The sequence below is a fragment of the Myripristis murdjan genome, chromosome 17 (assembly GCF_902150065.1).
Source record: "Myripristis murdjan chromosome 17, fMyrMur1.1, whole genome shotgun sequence".
Lineage (NCBI taxonomy): Eukaryota > Metazoa > Chordata > Actinopteri > Holocentriformes > Holocentridae > Myripristis > Myripristis murdjan.
In genome coordinates this window covers 11295630-11316349 of record NC_043996.1, presented here as the reverse complement: position 1 = coordinate 11316349, position 20720 = coordinate 11295630, and the positions used below count along the sequence as shown (strand labels likewise).

General features: G+C 39.4%; 2 protein-coding genes across 2 annotated transcripts; both read right to left on the bottom strand.

The window, feature by feature from the left end:
• Nucleotides 1-248: 248 nt before the first annotated feature.
• plxdc2a (plexin domain containing 2a) lies at nt 249-14669 on the bottom strand. The gene is made up of 14 exons (XM_030074572.1): nt 14609-14669; nt 12845-13071; nt 11295-11438; nt 10913-10934; nt 10463-10585; nt 7987-8105; nt 7805-7904; nt 7397-7492; nt 7167-7248; nt 6595-6655; nt 6258-6495; nt 4762-4797; nt 4354-4511; nt 249-1092 (listed from the first exon to the last, which is right to left on the bottom strand). The coding sequence occupies exons 1-14, from the start codon at nt 14658-14660 to the stop codon at nt 877-879; spliced, it is 1674 nt and encodes a 557-aa protein (XP_029930432.1). The 5' UTR covers nt 14661-14669; the 3' UTR covers nt 249-876.
• A 2168-nt stretch (nt 14670-16837) lies between these two features.
• LOC115375797 (peptidyl-prolyl cis-trans isomerase FKBP1A-like) lies at nt 16838-18282 on the bottom strand. The gene is made up of 4 exons (XM_030075343.1): nt 18182-18282; nt 18034-18081; nt 17447-17559; nt 16838-17334 (listed from the first exon to the last, which is right to left on the bottom strand). The coding sequence occupies exons 1-4, from the start codon at nt 18216-18218 to the stop codon at nt 17203-17205; spliced, it is 330 nt and encodes a 109-aa protein (XP_029931203.1). The 5' UTR covers nt 18219-18282; the 3' UTR covers nt 16838-17202.
• Nucleotides 18283-20720: the final 2438 nt, after the last annotated feature.

Sequence of the window (20720 nt, the reverse complement as noted above, 5' to 3'; positions counted from 1 at the left end):
CAGCCACTTACACAAGCAGTACATGGAATTAACACTATATTTGGTTTGCTTCATTAAATAATAAACACATTAGTGCTATCATACATGGGAACAATTATGGCATGTTATGAAAAAAATACTGCATGTAGCTTCAAATTTTGGTTTACAGAAAAATATAGTATTTGATTCTTAGTCTTCATGTTTTTATGTTTTTATTCCAATTAACAGCAGATAACAAAATGTAAAAAAAAAAAAAAAAAAAAAAAAATCCCACAGTCACAAACACAGTCGGCTTTGAAAATATATTACGCACTGAGATAAACAGCACTCAGAGCGGTCTGCGCCCCGCTTGCCAGGGCAGACAAAAGTGGGTGTAATGGTGAGGAATTTAGTCTGTATTTTTCAGATGAGGAAATGACACCCGAACATGACATTCCTCCTTGTGAAGGAGGTGTGGGAACGACACATAGGAAAATCTGGAAAATAGCAGCCACCTTTGGGAGAAATGAACTCAAACTTTAAACAACATTACCTCTTGCTCTTTTATGACGCTGTGGTAAACATAGATGAATGACCTGAGCAAACACAAGTTTTATCCTATTATTAGCTCTGCAATGTTTGTATCTTCACACATACCTGCCATTAGACAGAGGGGTTTTTCCATTCACACAGCTTTAGCATTCAAAACACATTTTCTCACATGCAGCGACACTGTTGCTGCCGAGTCCATGAGTAAAATTTACTTTATACATCATTTCCTCACAGAGGTTTGAAGTTTTCTTCTCTGAATGCTGGAATTCTGTCCTTACAGTGAACTTGAGCTACAGCTGAATAGAAAAGAATGTCGCAGCATTCAAGAGAGCTCTATCCCAAAGCCTTCTGGATATGTAGTTCTGGTCAGGAGCTCTCTGAAACCAGGAAACGCTCCCTCTGGTCAGGAATTATGAATCCTTCTTTCTGGTCACTCTCTCTTCTGTCAGATATGATAAAAGACTGTTTGGGGTCTATGACCACCGTGCTGTCCTTCTCCTGCCCGGCAGCCTCCACCTCGGCATATGACGGGTTGCCAGAGCCGCGCCGAAACTTCATGATGGGCCATCGTGTGGGACGCCGCTGTGGGGGACAGGCGGTGGGATGAGGGTGTTGCAGAAAGACATAAAGAGAAAGCCCAGTTAGGTTCAAGCATGGAGGGAAGAATACATTTTGGGGGGAATTTTATTTTAGGCAATTACAATGTCACATTTCCACATCCGATCTTAAAGAGGGATTACGCACCTCCTTGAAATAAAAGTTTGCGCAAATGGCAAAGTAGTATTATTATTATACTTTGTGTCTGGTCTGTTGGATCCCTGTGCTAATTAGGTAGTTAGCTCATTGCTATTATGAAGATGTGACTTCATTGTTTATGTCAATTACAGGCCGCAGTCCCACGAAAGGACAGGAAGAGGGGTGGGTGGGTGGAGCCAGATATAGTCTACAGCTACAGCTGACAGCTGTAGCTGTAGACTGTAAGCTCAACAATATGAGATATATAGGAAGATATTCCAGCTACAAGAATATGTGAGACCACCTCCAGGGGGCAACGTAGAGCACAAAAACTGGATTGAACAGTAAAAATGAACTGCGGCCAATAGGACTTACCCAGAAAATCAGCTCTCTAAATTATATATATTTTAAACTGACTGACTGGTGAAAATTGCCACAGTTTCTAAAAAGATATACATTTCTATGAGCTTAGATGAATGAAATCTGGGGCCATTTAAAAATCATCTGAAAAAAAATTCCTCAGGTTATGCTACTTGTCAATAGCACATTGCCCCAATGCTGTTGGAAATCTCATTAAATTGCGACTATTTTACAACCATCATTCTGACATCAGCTTATATCTTCATGAAATATTGGACAGTGTTACAATGACAGTGATCATCCAGTTACCGGTAAATATTGGGAATCAAGTGTAGTGATAATTTTATAATGTTTAGGCCAACTGACAGCAATACATCCTATTCTGTTTGGCAAGTGCTCAGCACTGCCCCCAGTGGCCAAAAGACTGAACTGCACTCTTTCTTTTGTCTCAGCCATTAATGGCAGTAGCTCGGCTCTTTCTCTTTATAGGCTTTGGCTGGAGGCTGTGCCAGAAATGTTCACAGGAGGAGATGAGTTCTATCCATGTTGTTGTATTTCCTACTATTACAGTTTTTCTCCATTGGTTTGGCTAATTTCTTGAAACTGAAATGACATTCTCAAAATAACATGGACAAAACTCCAAACCTCTTGGCAATTGTTCAAAACATACTGGAACTTCTCATTCATTTCATGAAATTGCAAATGTCTTAGTACATGTCTCAATGTCTCAGTACATCTTTGCAAATGATTTAGTACAGTTAGCCTACAGTTAGCACAATTCCCAAGTGAATAGATCTTGTTGATCTAAACTGACTGTTGGGTTCTCAGTCTAATGGTTGTTTTCTCCAAAACATGTCAGCATCATTTCATTGTATAAGTCATCACATGCACAATAGTCTGTTCAATTGTCAAAATTAGTCAAGAACATAATACCACGAATAATACCATATATGAATCTCTTGGAACATTTGATAAATTGTTTACAGTTTTTTTCAATCATTTTTTCCAGTATAATGAAACTGGGATCCACTTTGTCGTCATCTTCACCTCCAAACCACAGCAGAAGTTTTCTTTTGCAAATGTGTTCATACCTTTTCATTGGATTCACACATTTTTCACACTCTTTTGCACAACACTTATCACATGTGTCATTTACATGGCCCTGACTCCATTGACTTCACTATGGTAGTCAAAAGCAAAACATCTGCTCACAGCTGACAGAAATGACCTGCATCACTGTGAAATCAAAAGTGCACCTGCATCACTACCCTTTCCACAAATCACCAATCACCAATCAGGATGCACCTACAAAAAAGGGCCTATAAATTGTATTCTGTATTTTTTTTTTCAACTCCTTTGAGTTTTTCTGTGTAATACTGTATGTGAATTACAGTATTTCAGTTTTTGCCATCAATACAGTAAAATTTCACTGCAAAGTCTTTGAGTTTGGATGGAGTTCTTTACTGTAAGTTCACATTTGAACGTGTAGCACACAGGAGAACCTTGTTCAAACTGACAGCTGTATTTTGTATTCTGCTGTCAGCTGTGTTACAGTACAGTAGAGCTGACTGAAGGAATCTACTCATTTGGGCAGAAGTTGAGTTGTTTGAGGGAAATATTGGCTTTTGCTACTTGCTTTACAATATGTAACTATGTAAATTGCCAAAAAAAAAAAAAAATATATGACTGCAATACACACAGGAAACAGTAAAGTGGAACCTGCTCAGACTGAAAAGGGTGTGTTGCATTTTGGTGTTGAGTATGAAGTGAGTGAGTGGCTGGATTTACTCACCTGACTGCAAGTTGTATTGGGCGGTGACAAAATGTGCTTTTTTTTTGTTTGAAATGTTTTGTCATGGTAAGAGCCTTTTGCAAACAAAATGTGTTATTTTGGGAAGAGCGCCTCTCATTAGGCCTATGTATTAGCTGTTTTGAAACCAGGGTTTCTGAGTTGACAGAGGAGGTAAAGCGACTGAAAAAAACTGTAATGGTAGCAGTATGAGTGCAATGTGTGATGTCAAACCTTGGAGGCTACTCTTACCGTAAAATCCTTTTTTTTTTTTTTTTTTTTTTTTTCAGTTTTATACACAATTGTATTCTGTTAGCTAGACAAAAATAATTAGTACAGTAACCACTGTCAGTGAAGGACTGGGCTAAGACTGAGAGGTGGACATGAGGGATATTTCAATGGTCCTCTGCCATAGTGACAAAGACTTGCAGTGCTTACACAATGCCAAAGGGACGATGCATTTTGGGGGCACTGACTACTGATATGAGAAGGAAACTTCATTTTGACACATGAGTGAACTGTTTTGGGAGAGATATGCGCTTTTGCAGGTGAACCATGGTGTTATGCTGAACCATCCAGGTTATTTTGGCAAAATTACCAAGCGTGTTGAGAACGTCCGGTCTGTTTCAAGAAATGAGCCAAAGCAATTGAGAAGGATCTTTCCCATTTTGGGGGCACTGACTATTTATATGGGAAAGGAATTTAGTTCTGAAGCATGAGTGAACAGTTTTGGGAGAGATATGAGCTTTTGCAAGTGATCTATGGTGTTGTGCTGAACTGTAAGACTGTTTTGCCAAATGATCTTGAAGTTTTGAGAATGTAATTTCAGTTTCAAGAAATGAGCCAAACCAATGGAGAAAAACTGTAATCAGTAGAGGTCAATAAAGGTCATATTTTACTTATCACCACTTTAAATGGTGATTCAAACTGAGGCAGATTAGCAGAAACATGCAACTGACCTCCATGAAGAAGAGGCTCGCACTGGAGGTGGGGTGGTTGTACATGTAGACAGACAGCAGGACTGCTGTTGCCATGATGACCATCACCAGGACAATGCCCACCAGGAGACCAGTCTGGATTCGCTCCTCACTCTCCTCAGTGCTTTCTGCCTCTGCTGCTGTGACAAGGCAAGATTAAAATGGCAATAACCATATATTGATTTTTAATACTTAAGACTATCATGGCAACTTCTCAAGTCAGACTGAATATTCAGACATTTTAGTTGCTGTATCTATATGCCATAAAGTTGACAAGTATTTGGCATCTCTTATGTAATGATACAAACTAGGGATTTGAGAACAGTGGAAACATCTTTTTCCAGCATTACATGTAAAAGAAACAAACATATATGTACATGAATGACTTACGTGCTTCGTCGATATGCAAAGAGATCTTTGTGCCATCTGGAAAAACAAATCAGCATAGACTAATTTAAATGACATGCCATATACCTTTTTGTTCCACTGTATCCCTTTTTTTTTTTTTTTTACATGGGTGGCCCAAAGGGAATAAACCACCGTGATCACCAGACTTCTCAGAAAAAAATAAAGTCTTGTTATTCCAAGAAGGGCCCTGCTCAAAACAAATTCCAGGCAGTTAAATGTACAAACAGTTGCTACTACTGCCAAAAATACAGCCGTGGATATAGCCCTCCTCCCATATTTTGACCCAACCAAGACACAGAGTGATACACACACATAAGGTCATCCTTCAGTAGCTGAGGACAGTATGCAGTATTTAACATGGCGTTGTATACGCTCAGCTATGACCTAACAGAGGACTGGGAAATAGCTGACCACTTGACCCTCAAACTGTCAGGCCTTCAAGCGCCTTGCAGAATACCTTGGGCCTAGATACCAAGCGATGACAACAAGCACTAATTCATGAAATGATACCGACACCAGCCCAACCCTGCAATGCACTGCACTGCGCTGATGTAAAGCTACCAAACAGGGAAGCTTGGTAAAGGGTAGCACTACAGGAACTTTTCTAACAGCTCTTCTGGTTGCTAGCTGAGGAGGTTCAGCTGCAATTATGAGCCGCAACATCATCGAAAAATGGGCCACCAAGTTTTCAAGGGCGGGGGAGGCACACAGCCACAGTCCCACCAATACTCCCAATCAGTGCCCCTAACAGGTTTGAAGATATGATGAGCAAATATACTAGAAGCATGGAGTGGAATAATTTACTACAGCCCATTAAGAATGTAGTAGTTCCAAACTAATTCAGCTTTAAGAGGAAAATAAATGAGGTTATAGGCTGTACGAAGGGTATGCCAACCTGGGTATGACTTAGGATCATTGAAATTTATTGCCTTGTGTATCAGCTGATAATCATGTCTCATTTTGGCACTTAACATCATGATATGTCGCACAATATTACAATGATGACTGCCCTATTTTGCCATTAATCATTTGTAACATCAAGAACCAGGTTAGAAATAAAGACTTAAAAAATGTTTTGGGTCAGTTTAAATGAGGACAGTTTTGACTCAACTGATCAAAAGTAGAATACACACAAACTTTATCAGTCAATCTGGAAAGTACAGGTACCATGCTGTCTCTATCATCAAATTTGAAAAAAGAAAATAGTACTTTTGCATGGTGTAATCACTGGCATTTTTTCCATTAAATTTCTCTGCATCAAAAGCTCTTTTAATGTTGTCAAATAAATTAAAACATAAAAAGTAAACTAAATTATCCTAAATAACATTATTTGTATTTGTATTTGTAAACAAACATCAGTCTTAAAACCACCTTACAAGCAAATATCATTGCAGCAAATCCCATCAGTTATGGACAGTTATGGATATGAGAGGATAAATAATTAAAAAAAAAAAAAATAGTATCTGCCAAGTACCAACCCTGTGTAGGTTTGCTGGTAGGGGGCTGGGCAGTGGATGCTGTCCTTCTACTGGTGCTGCTGTGTGTCGGGGGGCTGGTGGCCGTGGAGGTCTTGCTGAGGGGGGTGGGCGTCATGTTGGCGGTCCGCTGCTGTGCTGTGGTCGTGATGGCTGCAGTGGTCGTGTGTACGTGGTGGGGAGATGTGGTGTTTGTGGTGTTTGTGGTGTTGGGCATGCGTACACATCTTGGATCCCTTCTCTGCCAAAGGAACGTAGTTTTAGTTTCTTACATACACAGGTACAGGCAGCGCTCAGTTGTGTTGTGGTTAAATGTAGTCTGATGCAAAATAATACACACCTCATCCAGGCAGCCGAGGTCAACCCATTCCTGGCGATTGCGATCAAAGCCGCTGGAACATCTGATGAAGGAAGCAGATTTTATCATTATGTCTGCAAGAACAGAGGACCCACTAAATATTAAAATATCACTTCAAGTCGCTGGTATTTGAGGGACACATCTGCATCAAGTTTCAAGTCTTCGTCTAAGCACAGCATGGACCCTTATAGCCAGCTAGTTACGTCATGTCTGATTTTTCTAATAGTATATCAGGCACCGATTAAGTTTTTAAGTCTGTGTAACCACAATTCATTAAAAATAGCGCAGCAGATGATACCATGTTGCTCTTGTGTTTGCAACAGCTGCACATATCAGTGGCATTTAGATATATCACAGCCATGTGCAATCTAAACAGAAAAAAAACACTCAAACATTTTATATGATGCATCAATCCCATTCTGTTACTGATGCTTACTGTTCATGAGACGCAAATCTAGCATCTCAGAGCAGAGCCTTGTCATTTGACAAACTACAACTCATATGAAGGCTAGAAACTCAACTGACAATCCCTGTCCCCGTACAGACTTCTTTACCTTTGCAGTCGATTGCACCAGCTGCAGTTGAAGCCAATCTGAGAAGTGACACATGGGCCACAGCTGGAGAACTGGAGACATGCTGAGAATAAAGAAATATAATGGGTGAAGACTGTTGATGAATGCACAGGCTTCTTGTGGAAATCCTACAAGAAACTTGTATGTGTGCACACAAGCCATCCTGCAGTGCGGCAACTGTAATTTGCAAACTTGTGCCAGCAGTGACTTACTAGGGAGAGGTAGCATCTCAACCGCTGTGGAATTGGAGATTTTGGATTTAAGGATGTCAACTTTATGATACTCATAGACGGTCCTCCGACGAACATCTGAAATACGGCATGAAGAACATTAATATTAGGGAGACTTGTCTTTATTTGCTGTTGTCAGGCCAAAACCCCTTAAAGAACAATTTTACTGCTTTTAATAGTTTTTCTTCAAGGATTCCATGAACTGGGAAGACTTTATGACCCACGGGCCAAAAAAAGCCCTCTCACTGTATAATTCCCCCCAAATATCTAGAGATTAAATTGATATTTTTTAATAATAATAATTAAAAAAAAAATACATTATGGAGATTCAAGGTTTTCAACCAGCAGCAATGATGTAAATTAAATTTATAAGATGAACGTGCCACTCACTGGGGATCTGCTCTATCTCGTGAAGCACCACAAAAGCATCTGACAGGCCCACTTTGACAGGATGATTCTCGACACTGATGTCATTGATATCTACAGGAATCTATGAAAAAAAAAAAAAAACGACTTTCAGAAAAACTCATTGTCCACTGGCAATTGAAGATGAAGAAGAGAAGAGGCGTCACCTCTTTGTAGGAGAAGATGATTCGTCCATCACTGTGCAGAATGGCCTGGAAGGTGAAAGTTCCCAGACTGAAGTTGTCCTGTAGATGAACCTGGTTCCACTGCACCACAAACACTGTGCCTAACATGCAGACATGGTAAACATAACTGAGAATGCAGTTTAGTTGTATGGGACCAAGATATCTTCACTGGAAACATATTGGTAACACATCAAAAACAGTTAAGCTGTATGGGAAGGTAGTTTTTAGTAGACTGTGTTGCAACCACACACTTACAATGCAATTATTGTGTCATTTTAGCTCCTGAATCAGAGCAAAGTAAACAAGCCACATGTGTGAAAGCATCCTTAGATTTTTCCTACTTACGTTAACAATCAGTGGATATTGGATATACAGTGGTGTGAAAAAGTGTTTGCCCCCTCCCTGATTTCTTATTTTTTTGCATGTTTGTCACACTTAAATGTTTCAGATCGTCAAACAAATTTAAATATAAGACAAAGATAACACAAGTAAACACAAAATGCAGTTTTTAAATGAAGGTTTTTATTATTAAGGCGAAAAAAAAAAATCCACACCTACATGGCCCTGTGTGAAAAAGTGTTTGCCCCCTAAACCTAATAAGTGGTTGGGCCACCCTTAGCAGCAAAAACTGCAATCAGGCGTTTGCGATAACTTGTAATGAGTCTCTTACAGTGCTGTTCAGGAATTTTGGCCAACTCATCTTTGCAGAGTTGTTGTAATTCAGCTACATTGGAGGGTTTTCAAGCATGAACCGCCTTTTGAAGGTCATGCCACAGCATTTCAATAGGATTCAGGTCAGGACTTTGACTAGGCCACTCCAAAGTCTTCATTTTGTTTTTCTTCAGCCATTCAGAGGTGGACTTGCTGGTGTGTTTTGGATCATTGTCCTGCTGCATAACCCAAGTGCGCTTGAGTTTGAGGTCATGAACTGATGGCTGGACATTGTCCTTCAGGATTTTCTGGTAGAGAGCAGAATTCATGGTTCCATCAATTATGGCAAGTCGTCCAGGTCCTGAAGCAGCAAAGCAGCCCCAGACCATCACACTACCACCACCATGTTTGACTGTTGGTATGATGTTCTTTTCATGAAATGCTGTGTTAGTTTTATGCCAGATGTAACGGGACACACACCTTCCAAAAAGTTCAACTTTTGTCTTGTCAGTCCACAGAATATTTTCCCAAAAGTCTTGGGGATCATCAAGATGTTTTTGGCAAATGTGAGATGAGCCTTTGTGTTCTTTTTGGTCAGCAGTGGTTTTCGCCTTGGAACTCTCCCATGGATGCCATTTTTGCCCAGTCTCGTTCTTATTGTTGAATCATGGACACTGATCTTCACTGAGGCAAATGAGGCCTGCAGTTCTTTAGATGTTGTTCTGGCTTCTTTTGTGACCTCTTGGATGAGTCGTAGCTGCACTCTTGGGGTAATTTTGGTCAGCCGGCCACTCCTGGGAAGGTTCACCACTGTTCCATGTTTTCGCCATTTGTGAATAATGGCTCTCACTGTGGTTCACTGGAGTCCCAAAGCTTTAGAAATGGCTTTGTAACCTTTTCCAGACTGATAGATCTCAATAACTTTCTTTCCCATTTGTTCCTGAATTTCTTTGGATCTCAGCATGATGTCTAGCTTTTGAGGATCTTTTGGTCTACTTCACTTTGTCAGAAAGGTCCTATTTAAGTGATTTCTTGATTGAGAACAGGTATGGCAGCAATCAGGCCCAGTTGTGGCTAGAGAAATTGAACTCAGCTGTGATAAACCACAGTGAAGTTATGTTTTAACAGGGGGGGCAAACACTTTTTCACACAGGGCCATGTAGGTTTGGATTTTTTTCCCCCTTAATAATAAAAACCTTCATTTAAAAACTGCATTTTGTGTTTACTTGTGTTATCTTTGTCTTATATTTAAATTTGTTTGATGATCTGAAACATTTAAGTGTGACAAACATGCAAAAAAAATAAGAAATCAGGGAGGGGGCAAACACTTTTTCACACCACTGTATGTTGTCTTAAAGGTGCACTATTCTAAATTGCTGAGGGTTGATTTAAGTGTGCCCCCCATACACCCAGTTGACAAAATATGTGGAAGCTGGTCAATTATAAAGGTTCTCACTTAAACCAACCTTCGGCAATTTCACATAGTGCAGCTTTAGGGCATGGACTGATGAACAAAAAATGTAAAAGTGCCATTTAAACTTTACTTTGGATTGAGTATTTCTACAGGTCGGGGGGCACACAAAATTTGCACAACAATGGTTGATTCAGATTCAAAATATCAGACCCAATTCAAGCTTTTAACCACATATCGAGCATTCACACAAGTGCCTACAGGACACATAGTCAACAGCTTGTCCAAAAGACAAACTCAAGTCTGTGTCCACTCAGAGACAGTCACAAATGACGACATAATATTAATGAGCATTAAATGAAATGTTGGTCATGGAAGCTTCTCCCTCTCTCTTACCGTTATCAAAGTAAAACACAGTTGAGTTCTTGGAGAGACTTGGGTCAAAATTGGCCATAAGAGGGGCGATGTATTGCGTAGCTGTTAGCATTCGGTGAATGATGTCTCCAGTGTAAATGAAGCCTGGCAGAGGAAAGCACACACAAAGGTTATCATCAGGGAGTTTGCAGGTTGAGCAGAGAGAGCCATTCACAATATTCATCCCAAACATCCAATTTGTGGTCCAGAATGAGTTTTTGCTTTCATGCAACTCTAACTGAATGCAATCTAAGGTTATATACGTACACTTTAAAATGTCAATTTAAGAGGATAAACAATAATAAAAAAATGTTTCTTAGCTTTGATGTTTCTTTCTGTGCAACATTCATTATCTGGAAACTACCTTGAATGCACATGACCTGCAATTTACAGAGAAGACGGCATGGTAGTGTGGTGTAGAAGAAGACTTGCCTCCAGTTGCCACGGTGATTTCCTTGAGCACATGACCATAGAAAGGAAAGTCAAAGGAGAGAGTCACTCTCTGGAAAGCAAAGAAAAGCAAGCTCTGCTATCTTCAGTGTGTTTAACACAATCGACAGTCAGCAAACAATGGTAAAACCCACTTCATATACTGTGTCTCCTATCAGCTTTTGGTATCATTTCACTCTTAGTGAACGCTCAGTTAATTCAAAATATAGATTGAAATAATGACAGACCCTTCATCCAAAATGCTGTCTAACACCATTCAACGTTTCTCCTCCTCTACATAATTTCTTCAATTGGTGAAAAAAAAAACAAAAAAACAAAAAAACACTGATACTAAATATTCTCATATTGTGGTGTGATTCCATACCTCTGCTTGTCTGTGTGTACTGGACAGGAAGCCGTGCGCCTTCCAGCTGTCCTCTTCCATCTCATCAATGTCCACCCACAGCTCCTTACTGGCAGGGTCTCCAGGGCCATAGATTTTAGATGTGTAGTAAGCGTGATCAACATCCTGTTGAAAACAGTGAGACTGAAGTGACACCAACATACATGATGGCTGACTCACTGTCCGGATGTGACATAAGTCACCAGTAAGTGACAGATGACCTTTTCACCTTGTTAGCCACACCTCTGATACCGACAACTGACAAAAATGTAAAAGAAAAAAAAAAAAAAATAGGGTTGTGACTCTGGTTTCACAGGGATTCTACTAGATTCACAATTCACTCACTGGCAATTTGATTTAAGAACAATATTTCATTTTCAGGAGGATTCAGTTTGCTTTGTGTTTGTAAACCATGATTCGAGTCAGCCATAATTGTATATCCATTAAACAAACACGTGCAATAATGTAATATTATCCTGAAATGTGAAAAAAAAAAAAAAAAAAAAAAAAAAAAAAAATCACACGGCAGAATTTCTTAAACTTTATGTCTATTCATTCTGGAAACAAACACTGCTGACAAAAAACGCAATTGATAATATTCTGCTGGATCAACACAGTGTTAGGTCTATTTTAAGAGTCAAAGATGATTTAATTTAAAGCATATCTTACTGTTTCTGGGCATAGTCAGACTAATTAATTCTATTTATTTCTTTTAGCAGATCAATGAGGTTGAATTGGCAGAATTTATAATCAAAACACCAATGCAATTAATGAATTGTTACACTCCCTTTTTTATTCGCTCAAATATACACACCATATTTATTCATGCATCCTTTTATTTCCTGAAAAATGGTGCATTTTAAGTTGTTACTTAGTAGTGTGCCAATAGGTGTGCATACAAATGTCAAGCAATAATGTTCACCCCAATGACCTTGTTTGCTTTTCCTGTGACACTCTGGGGGTATCGCAAGGGGTCGGAGTTCATGTATTTGAAGCATCTGGAATTTGTGATTGCTCAAAGACTATTTCATTTTATTTTATTTCAATTCAATCCCTTCTTTGCTCTACTACAATACTCACTGGTGAATCTCACTGAGACTGAGATTTTGTTTTTGAGAGAGATCAGAGTACAAATGACACAACAAATGCAAAACTAGGGAGACCTAACAAATCATGCATACATCAGGCACTACAAGCCACCTTGAAAAAAAAAAAAAAAACTAAACTAAAATCAACTTCTACATAACTAAGAAGGTCAGATATAAGCATGTGAAAACCATGACAGTGAAGAAGACAATTTAGTTCAAGAGTTTTGTGTAAAATGTTCCACTTCACTTTCAGGTCAGTTTTCCAGTGGGGACCGTAATCGATATTCACCAGACCTTGTACCATATATCAATCACTGATATACAAACTGAGTTAAGCTGTAGTATGAATGTTTTAAAAGCAGGACCATGCTGACTTATGTAACTTAAATCATAGTATGCTCTTTTTTCTCTGACTAGTGTGTTGTGATTGTACAATAAACCTACCACTATCTGTGAGGAATTGTCATGTCCCTCCTCAGTCAACAGGTCAGGGTCCGACTCCTCTGGAAGGTGCTGGTCTCGGTAGTGGCCTCTCTTATCAGTAGCCCAGCCAGGAGCCTCAGATTTGGCCCTGGATGTCCACCTCCTCCCCCTGAGTTTCAGCCTCCCCATGTTTATGTCCAACCTTCCTTCTGGAGGAGCCAGCCCCTGCATATCGGTATGGTAGACCCCTAAGGATGGCAGAAGAAGGGATAAGTTGTTATCATGATTATGCTGTTTAATTGCTGGAACATTTTTGTGTTTCAAGGATATACAGTATATGATGTAAATTATAAATTGGGTTTTCACAGCAGAATCTTATAGAGTATATGAAACACGCTCTAAAACACATGCAACAACACATGTGAACCAGGCGCCATCATCCCACCAACCCACACAACAGAACAAAAACAACAGTGGACGATGCAGCAAACGGGCATGGTCACCCCGTCATTCTGTCTTCCAGTGACATCAGTGTGTCCCGACTCCCTCCTTCACAGCTGAGGGTGAAGCATGCCTCACATACTTCACACCAGCAGGCCCAGCACCAGGCGGCGGTGGGTGTTGTGTCTGCATATCTGTCACATGGTGGCCCTGTGGCTGCAAACCGATGACAATACGACAGTGCAAGCCATGTGAGCCCAGTAAGGTATCAAGTAAGGCTGAGGTGAGGACTGGGAGTCACCTGTTTCTATTAGAGCTGCCTGATTTGCCAGTACAGGTCAAAACTGGCTTTTCAATCAACACAGGATACCTCAGATAAGTCAGTGTAGGTACTGCTAATACAGTATAAATGATATTAATTTCGGATAAGAAGCCTGTAAAACTTGCATTGAAATCAGCCTCACACCACCTTAATGAGCCCCTAGCACTAACACAATTAAGAATTTTAATTGTATGGGTTTAAACAGAAAATGTAAGTGTCTAATCTTTGTCAAAACATTGTTTCACTATAGGAGGCAATTATAATATTTATTGATTGCATTTCATGGAAATGACTTCATATAAATCAGCAAAGGCATTTAATAATGAAAACAAAGACAATCATATCTTGACTAGTCATATCTTAGTTTCAAATACATGAAAAAATAGACACAATCTTGAATGAATCATAAGGAATTAAAGACATCTTATGAAACTGTGACTAGTCAGAGTTCAAGTATGGATATATCAGCTTTGAATTGCAGGTAGTCATGATTTAAATGACAATATCTGCAATTCACAGCGTGGATAGTCAAAGTTGAAATGCAGAACCCATACAAATTAATGGAAAGTATTGTGAATCTTAAAACTCAAAAATTACAGATAGGCTATACAAGATTATCATTTTGACTAATAAATGATCAAATGGCTTGTCGTAGTTACACAGGCTAGTTTAGTAGTTTACAGTAAAAAATAATAATAATAATAAAAAAAAATGAATACCCCGTTGTAGCTTTTTGGATGTTTAGAATATCAAACACAATATCGACACAAAGTATGGGTTACTGTGTTAAAAAACAATATCTGTCTAACTGTTTTTTGGCTGCACGTCTCATTTAAATTTATAGGATACAATCAAATAAAAATCCATTTGAACGCAAGTAAGGTGCTCCTTAATTGCACAACTGTAAGATTATCATCCCAATAAACAAAAAAGTAATTTGCCCTGCTGTGCTCCTATCCAAAGGTAATGACCATCACAACAGTGGGCTGCGTTACTACTTATATGAGTTTCGGGTGACTTACCACTAGCAAATTTGACCTCCATGTGGCTTATTTCAGAGTAGAAAGCAATCATCACCCAGGCTATGAGCTGAAGCATCCTTGCCACGGTCATCGCCATCCTTCCTCTCAGGTTCTTATGAAACTTAAAAGCGCAAAGACAGTCATGGACGGGCGCAATGTGGCCCCTTGCGGCTCTGGCGCTCGATGTCCCCCTCCTGTTAGCGGTCAGGTCAAAAAGCGGTCCCACTCAGGAAACAGGGCAGACGATGAAAACTCGCTGCTCTATGTCACTTTAAAGTCTGTAACCATGTGCATATCCATGTCAAAGAAAATGTCCTCAGATCATCAAGAGACGGTGCATATAACAGTGCGCTATTTGTCCAGGAATAGGTCTTTTTCATATGAAAGTGTTGATGAGCTGCACCGCTGCTGCTGCGCGTCCCGTGGAAATGTTGCCTTTACGGGCTGTCGTAAAGCGTCCTCCATCGGTGAGGACGCACGTAATCCTTTTTGTAAACAAAGTGTCCTACGAGGTTTGGTAGGACGTCTGGCTGATGAGAACAACTTTTAAAGACACTAAAAATCTCACTCCCATTCTGTTGATATTCCCTTCTCACTGCACGTGAATGCACCGATAAGTCATATTTCAGTTAATCTTCCCGAAGTGGACGATTACGAGGTGCATGTGAAGGCAGCACCAGTTGTGTCCCCGCTGTGATTCCGATTTGTTCTGCTAGATGGCGGGTGTTAATTGTGGATAACAGTGTTTATACCCGAGGAGGCGTGCCAGTTCCTACAAATGATTGACACGAGAATACTAGGAGATAGTCCTTGAAATATGGCCTACATTAGCCACAGACAACTGTGCTCTGTTTAATGAAAACTGGCATTAAGAAACCCATTGTTTGTCGTGTATCCAGGGCACTTATGTAGTATTAATATTGTGTTGTATAGTTATAATATGGGCATGATCCAAGGCTGTAGGGATAGTTGATGAGGTGGGTGGCTCACTGAGGAGGAAGTGTGTATATGCTTGTGTACCTGCTTAACTCTCCACTGGGCCACTGGTGTGTAACAAGCAACTATAGTGCAACTATACTGTCACAATCCTTGTGGCTTTCAGGGGAATTTATATAAATATCACAGCAAAACTCCAGACAAAGGTTAAAACCAGGCCTACAGCAATGGTGTGAACTGTGTCAATGGGTATTTTAGAAAGAGACAGACAGACAGACAGACAGATAGACAGACAGATAGATAGATAGAAAAAGAGAAAGGAAGCAAGGAGGAAATACACTATGGAACTTTGGCCGTCATTTTTGCATTGGGTTTATGCTATATTACCTGAGACACAGGCCACACAAAAAGAAGAGAAAATAACTGGATACACAAACTATCATAATGGACCAAATGAACAGAATCCAGTTTTACGGCCATGTTTTCATAAGACAGTTAAATCCAAGCCTGACATGGCATGCCCTCCAAGCCTGAGCTCTAACAGCCTCAAATCCTGCTTTTCAACATTCTCCAGTTCTAATAACCCTCTGCTGGCTGCTTTTTATCTTTGCATGTTCAGTTGGCACACCCATATTTTGAGCCTGCAGAAATGGCTCCACTAAAAACACAAGGTGGTGTTTATAGGGCCGCTGTATTTATATCATACAAATCTGCAGGGTTGCCATACTCACAATGTTTCACTCGGGAAACTTCATCGCAGTGTGGAAATACATGCCATAATGTGTTAATGTGTATAAACTAATAGTGTGTTAACTGAAACATGCATTTGTCTGCTTTCCAAAGAAGCTGTACTGTGGCCATTAGAGGTTAATTGTGAGATCAGTGGAAATTCTCTGTGAATAAATTGTTTTTGAAGTGAGAAAACAGCAGGCTGCAAAATCCATTGATAGGCAATGTTACAGTAGGGGGCTTTGAAAACCCCTTCATTGTGTTTATTTGAATAAATATAGTCTCAATGTGCCTCAGTGTTTCTGAAAACAAGCAACGAAGATGTGATAAATCTTTATTACCCTGATCTAAATTTGTAAAAAATCTTGCATTTGTATTGACATATAGTACATAGCACTAATACAACACTGACCATGCAATATATTTGTTGATCTTTTGGATCGTTTTACTTTTTTTTCTGGTTCTTTTAACCATTAACCTGATTCATGGTAATGACGTTGTGTGAAACAAATATATATATATATATATATACCGTTTTTAATTCATGTTAACTTAATACCTGGAATTAGTACAATTTCTAATGGATGATACATAACTAATTAAAAATTAAAAACATTAATATAAAATGCATGACCACCCTGTCTGCACTGCAAAATTTGTTTTGTGTGTGAGTTTATTATGAATAAATCATTACCACATTTAATTTGAGACAATAGTATCAACATTTGTGTAAATGCTACAAACAAACAAGACCATCACAAAGACGACTGCTCCCGTTCCTGCAGTAGTTCTCAGCCCTGATTTCACAGGGGAATTTGACAGATTTTGTTATGGTGTGAAAATGTCTTGAGTGGGGTCTCATTTTTGTTTGTGGCATTTATACCAAGCTATCATAATTAATTCATGATTTCCATCATGATGTTCAAGGTTCAGGAATCTATTTTCAGCAGCTCCACTTCAAAGATGAGAGTGGAGTTGCCTGGGATGAGCGGTGGGTATCCCCTCGCGCCATAAGCGTAGTCTGGTGAACAGGTCAACTTGGCTACCTCGCCAAGAGTCATCTGTGGAGGTGATGAAAAGCAGAGGTACCTCTGGTTATTAACTTATGTGAAAGGAAATATTTTATTGACACAAATGATTTGTTGTCATCTTGGTGAAGAAACCTCTCCTTACCTTGGCCACTCCTTCATCCCAGCCACGAATCACTTGGCTGGCTCCAAGCTTGAATAAGAAAGGCTTTCCCCGAGCCTTCGAGCAGTCAAATGTCTTTCCATCCGTCAGTGTGCCTGATAAAAAAAGGCTTGTGAGCATCCCATGACTAATCTGTCCCAACTCTCCAAAGACACCCCCCCCCCCCCCCCCCCCCCCCACACACACACACACACACACCTGTTTTTTTTTTTTTTTTTTTCATTTTAAATTCATTATAATTGAAGCATTACATTGTCCAGTGTGCACAGTCAGGCTAAATTTTGGTATCATCAGTTTAAAACACATGCTTCTACAGATCACGCAAGACGTGTTGTCATTTTACCTGTAAGACTCAGAAAAGTAAATAACTTCCTTGTTATCATATTTCATAGAGTTGTGCTGTCATTTAAAATGAGACAAACCATTTGAAAGACTAGGGTGTATGTTTGTCAGTTTGGTTTTCTGCATGAAATATTTTCCTAGAATACACAGATTAAAATAATTCAGTGTCGTAGCAGGACTTGTATTCCTACACGTAGCCCACATACACAGTACGCCCTCTGACTCACCGGTGTAGTGCACTGTGACTGTTTGTCCATTTTTCGGAAAGGTTGTTCCTGAAAAGAGTAAAATGTAAGTAAGAGCCAAACTTTGTGGTTTGAAAGGAAAATTCCACTGCCAGTTTTTGCAGGAACAACTAGAACAAAGTAGCCTTACCATCTCCTTGTTTCAGTGTCTCATGTTCTACTCCCATTTTTACTTCGAAGTCTTCACTCTCTCACCCTCCCTTACGTAAAAACAAATCTGTTGAGTGTGTGTGTTTAGTCACCTTCACCAGCATTGGTTAGAGTCGTTGGGTGTGACATGTCTTACGTGGCTTAGAGGGCTGTCAGACCTAGGGCAATGTGTGTTTGTGTGTGTGTGTGTGTGTGTGTATGTGTGTGTGTGTGTGTGTGAGAGAGAGAGAGAGAGAGAGAGAGAGAGAGCGAGAGACAGACAAACAGACAGACTGGGCAACAAAGCAGGATCATTGTCCTCACATTCTAAAATGAAGGATTATTGTGTAGTTTTGGCTTCACAGATACAGAATAAAACTCACATAACTGGAAAATCAACATCAAAGAATCTGTGTTAAAATGTATGTGCACTTTACCCAAGAACCTGTTCTGTCATGAACAAGTTTGCACTTGTGTCTAATGTCTATCCTCAGCCCAGAACTGTTCACAGGCAGTAATGCCACATGTGCTTATAGACCATTTTCTCATGCTTTCTTATTTCCTTACATACATCCAACTGTGGAGTTGAGAGGATACACAGGAGGGACACATAAGGAGTATAGTCACATGTCTCTGGCCATTTAAAGGACTATAACTACTCATTAGCCTATAGCCATTAGTGTCTTTGTCTGTACAACAAACAGAGTGGTAACTAGTGCAGCTCTGCAGCAGCTTTCTCCGAAACCAGTGAAATCAATGGATGGTGCTTTTTAGAGGTACAAAAACATTACAACAAATTTGCCGCACATAGCTTGTGAAGCATGAGCCATGTCTTCCAAAGTCTGGGGGCAGGGGCATCTCAAGCCTGGAGTGAGCATCAGCGTCTGTATCAAAGGCTGTAGTGACGATTTGCACGATATAATAGTGTGAACAGACATAGGGCCCTATCTTGCGCCAAAGTCCCTAAACCCGTTATTTAGGGATTTAGCATTGCACAAGAGGCGTTCCCCTGCAAAAGTTGCTATCTTGCGCACCTCCCGTTATCCGTAAAACACCTGCGCTACCTGGTATATTATGCATAGGCGTATTTTGGGCGTTACGCCAATTACACCAATCAGTGTGCCAGGTGCCATTGCCTTTAAGGGCAGGCTGCGCTATCCTAAATCCTAAATCCTAAACCCGTGATGGAGAGAGGGAGGTAGATTTTCTCAGGGCTTCTACTGAGGCTAAAGCAAGTTGGCTTTATATATCTATCTATCTATATATATATATATATATATATATATATATTATATAGTATATTGTAGGCGAGTTAATTCGGGAGGTGGAGCCACATGTGTCCAAGTGGATGTGTCACAAGGTTGTACTGATTGAGTAAAATCCCCGGGCCACACCACAGACACACACAAGAGGCAGAGGTGGAACTATGTGTAAACTAATTTATTGACAAGGTAGACTGGGCAAATAAAATATTAAAAATAAAAATATAGCACAGCTGCTGGCTTGATAAAACAATAAAATGTGCTGGCGTAAGTGTCCAATTAAAACAGTCTTTCCTCTAAACAGTCTATATGAGTAATATATTCCGGTGGCGTCCCGGTATCAGTCCGATCGTGTGCGTGGTGAGGGGGCGTGCATTGAAGCCGCCTGGGCACGCTCTCGTAACTAGCTCAAGGTGCATGAGCGGTATGGGGTTAATTTTGTTGTGCCCTTTTGTTTTTGAACTCTAAAAACTGATAGCCATCTCCCTGTGTGGATAAAAACACATATTTCAGCTGACATAAGAGTGTACAGATAATAACAAAACTTTAATTTCTGGATGAACTGCCACTTTAAAACACATAGACAACTACCACTACAGCATTGAATCTCATACTCAAATTAGTCATGTGGTAGTAATTGCTGCCTGAGACAGCTGACCCTGTTTTAAGGATTCAAGGATTCAAGGATTCAAGGAACTTTATTGTCATACCAGTTCACACTTACATGCTAGTGGTACGAAATTAGCACTCAGGTCCCGGTATAAGCCCCCCCCCCGAAAAAAAGATCAGAAAAAGAAGTGTAAATATAAGTGTAAATATAGAATATAAGATATATAACAGTATATAAATATATATCTATATATCTATATATCTATATATATATCTATATCTATCTATCTATCTATATCTATCTATCTATCTATATATATCTATATATATATAGATATATATAGATAGATAGATAGATAGATAGATAGATAGATATAGATAGATAGATAGATATAGATATATATATATAGATAGATAGATAGATAGATAGATAGATAGATATAGATATATATATAGGTATAAACAGTATATATAAACAGTATGTGTGGATATAAACAGTATGTAAACTATAAACAGTATATGTAAATAAATGCAAACAGCATATATAAATGTAAATAAAAATATAAATAAAAATATAAATAGTATAGATATAATAAGTATAAATAAACAGCCTATATATAAGTAAGTAGTATATGTGTAATAAATAATAAATATAATATATATATATAT

Coding starts and splice junctions, on each gene's coding strand:
- plxdc2a (XM_030074572.1), bottom strand. CDS start 14,660: ATGATTGCTTTCTACTCTGAAATAAGCCACATGGAGGTCAAATTTGCT. Junction 11,439..12,844: donor ACAATTCCTCACAGATAGTG/GTAGGTTTATTG, acceptor TGTTTTCAACAG/GATGTTGATCACGCTTACTA. Junction 1,093..4,353: donor CGAGCCTCTTCTTCATGGAG/GTCAGTTGCATG, acceptor TGTCCCCCACAG/CGGCGTCCCACACGATGGCC.
- LOC115375797 (XM_030075343.1), bottom strand. CDS start 18,218: ATGGGAGTAGAACATGAGACACTGAAACAAGGAGATG. Junction 17,560..18,033: donor AGTCACAGTGCACTACACCG/GTGAGTCAGAGG, acceptor TTTTTTTATCAG/GCACACTGACGGATGGAAAG. Junction 17,335..17,446: donor GGGATGAAGGAGTGGCCAAG/GTAAGGAGAGGT, acceptor TCACCTCCACAG/ATGACTCTTGGCGAGGTAGC.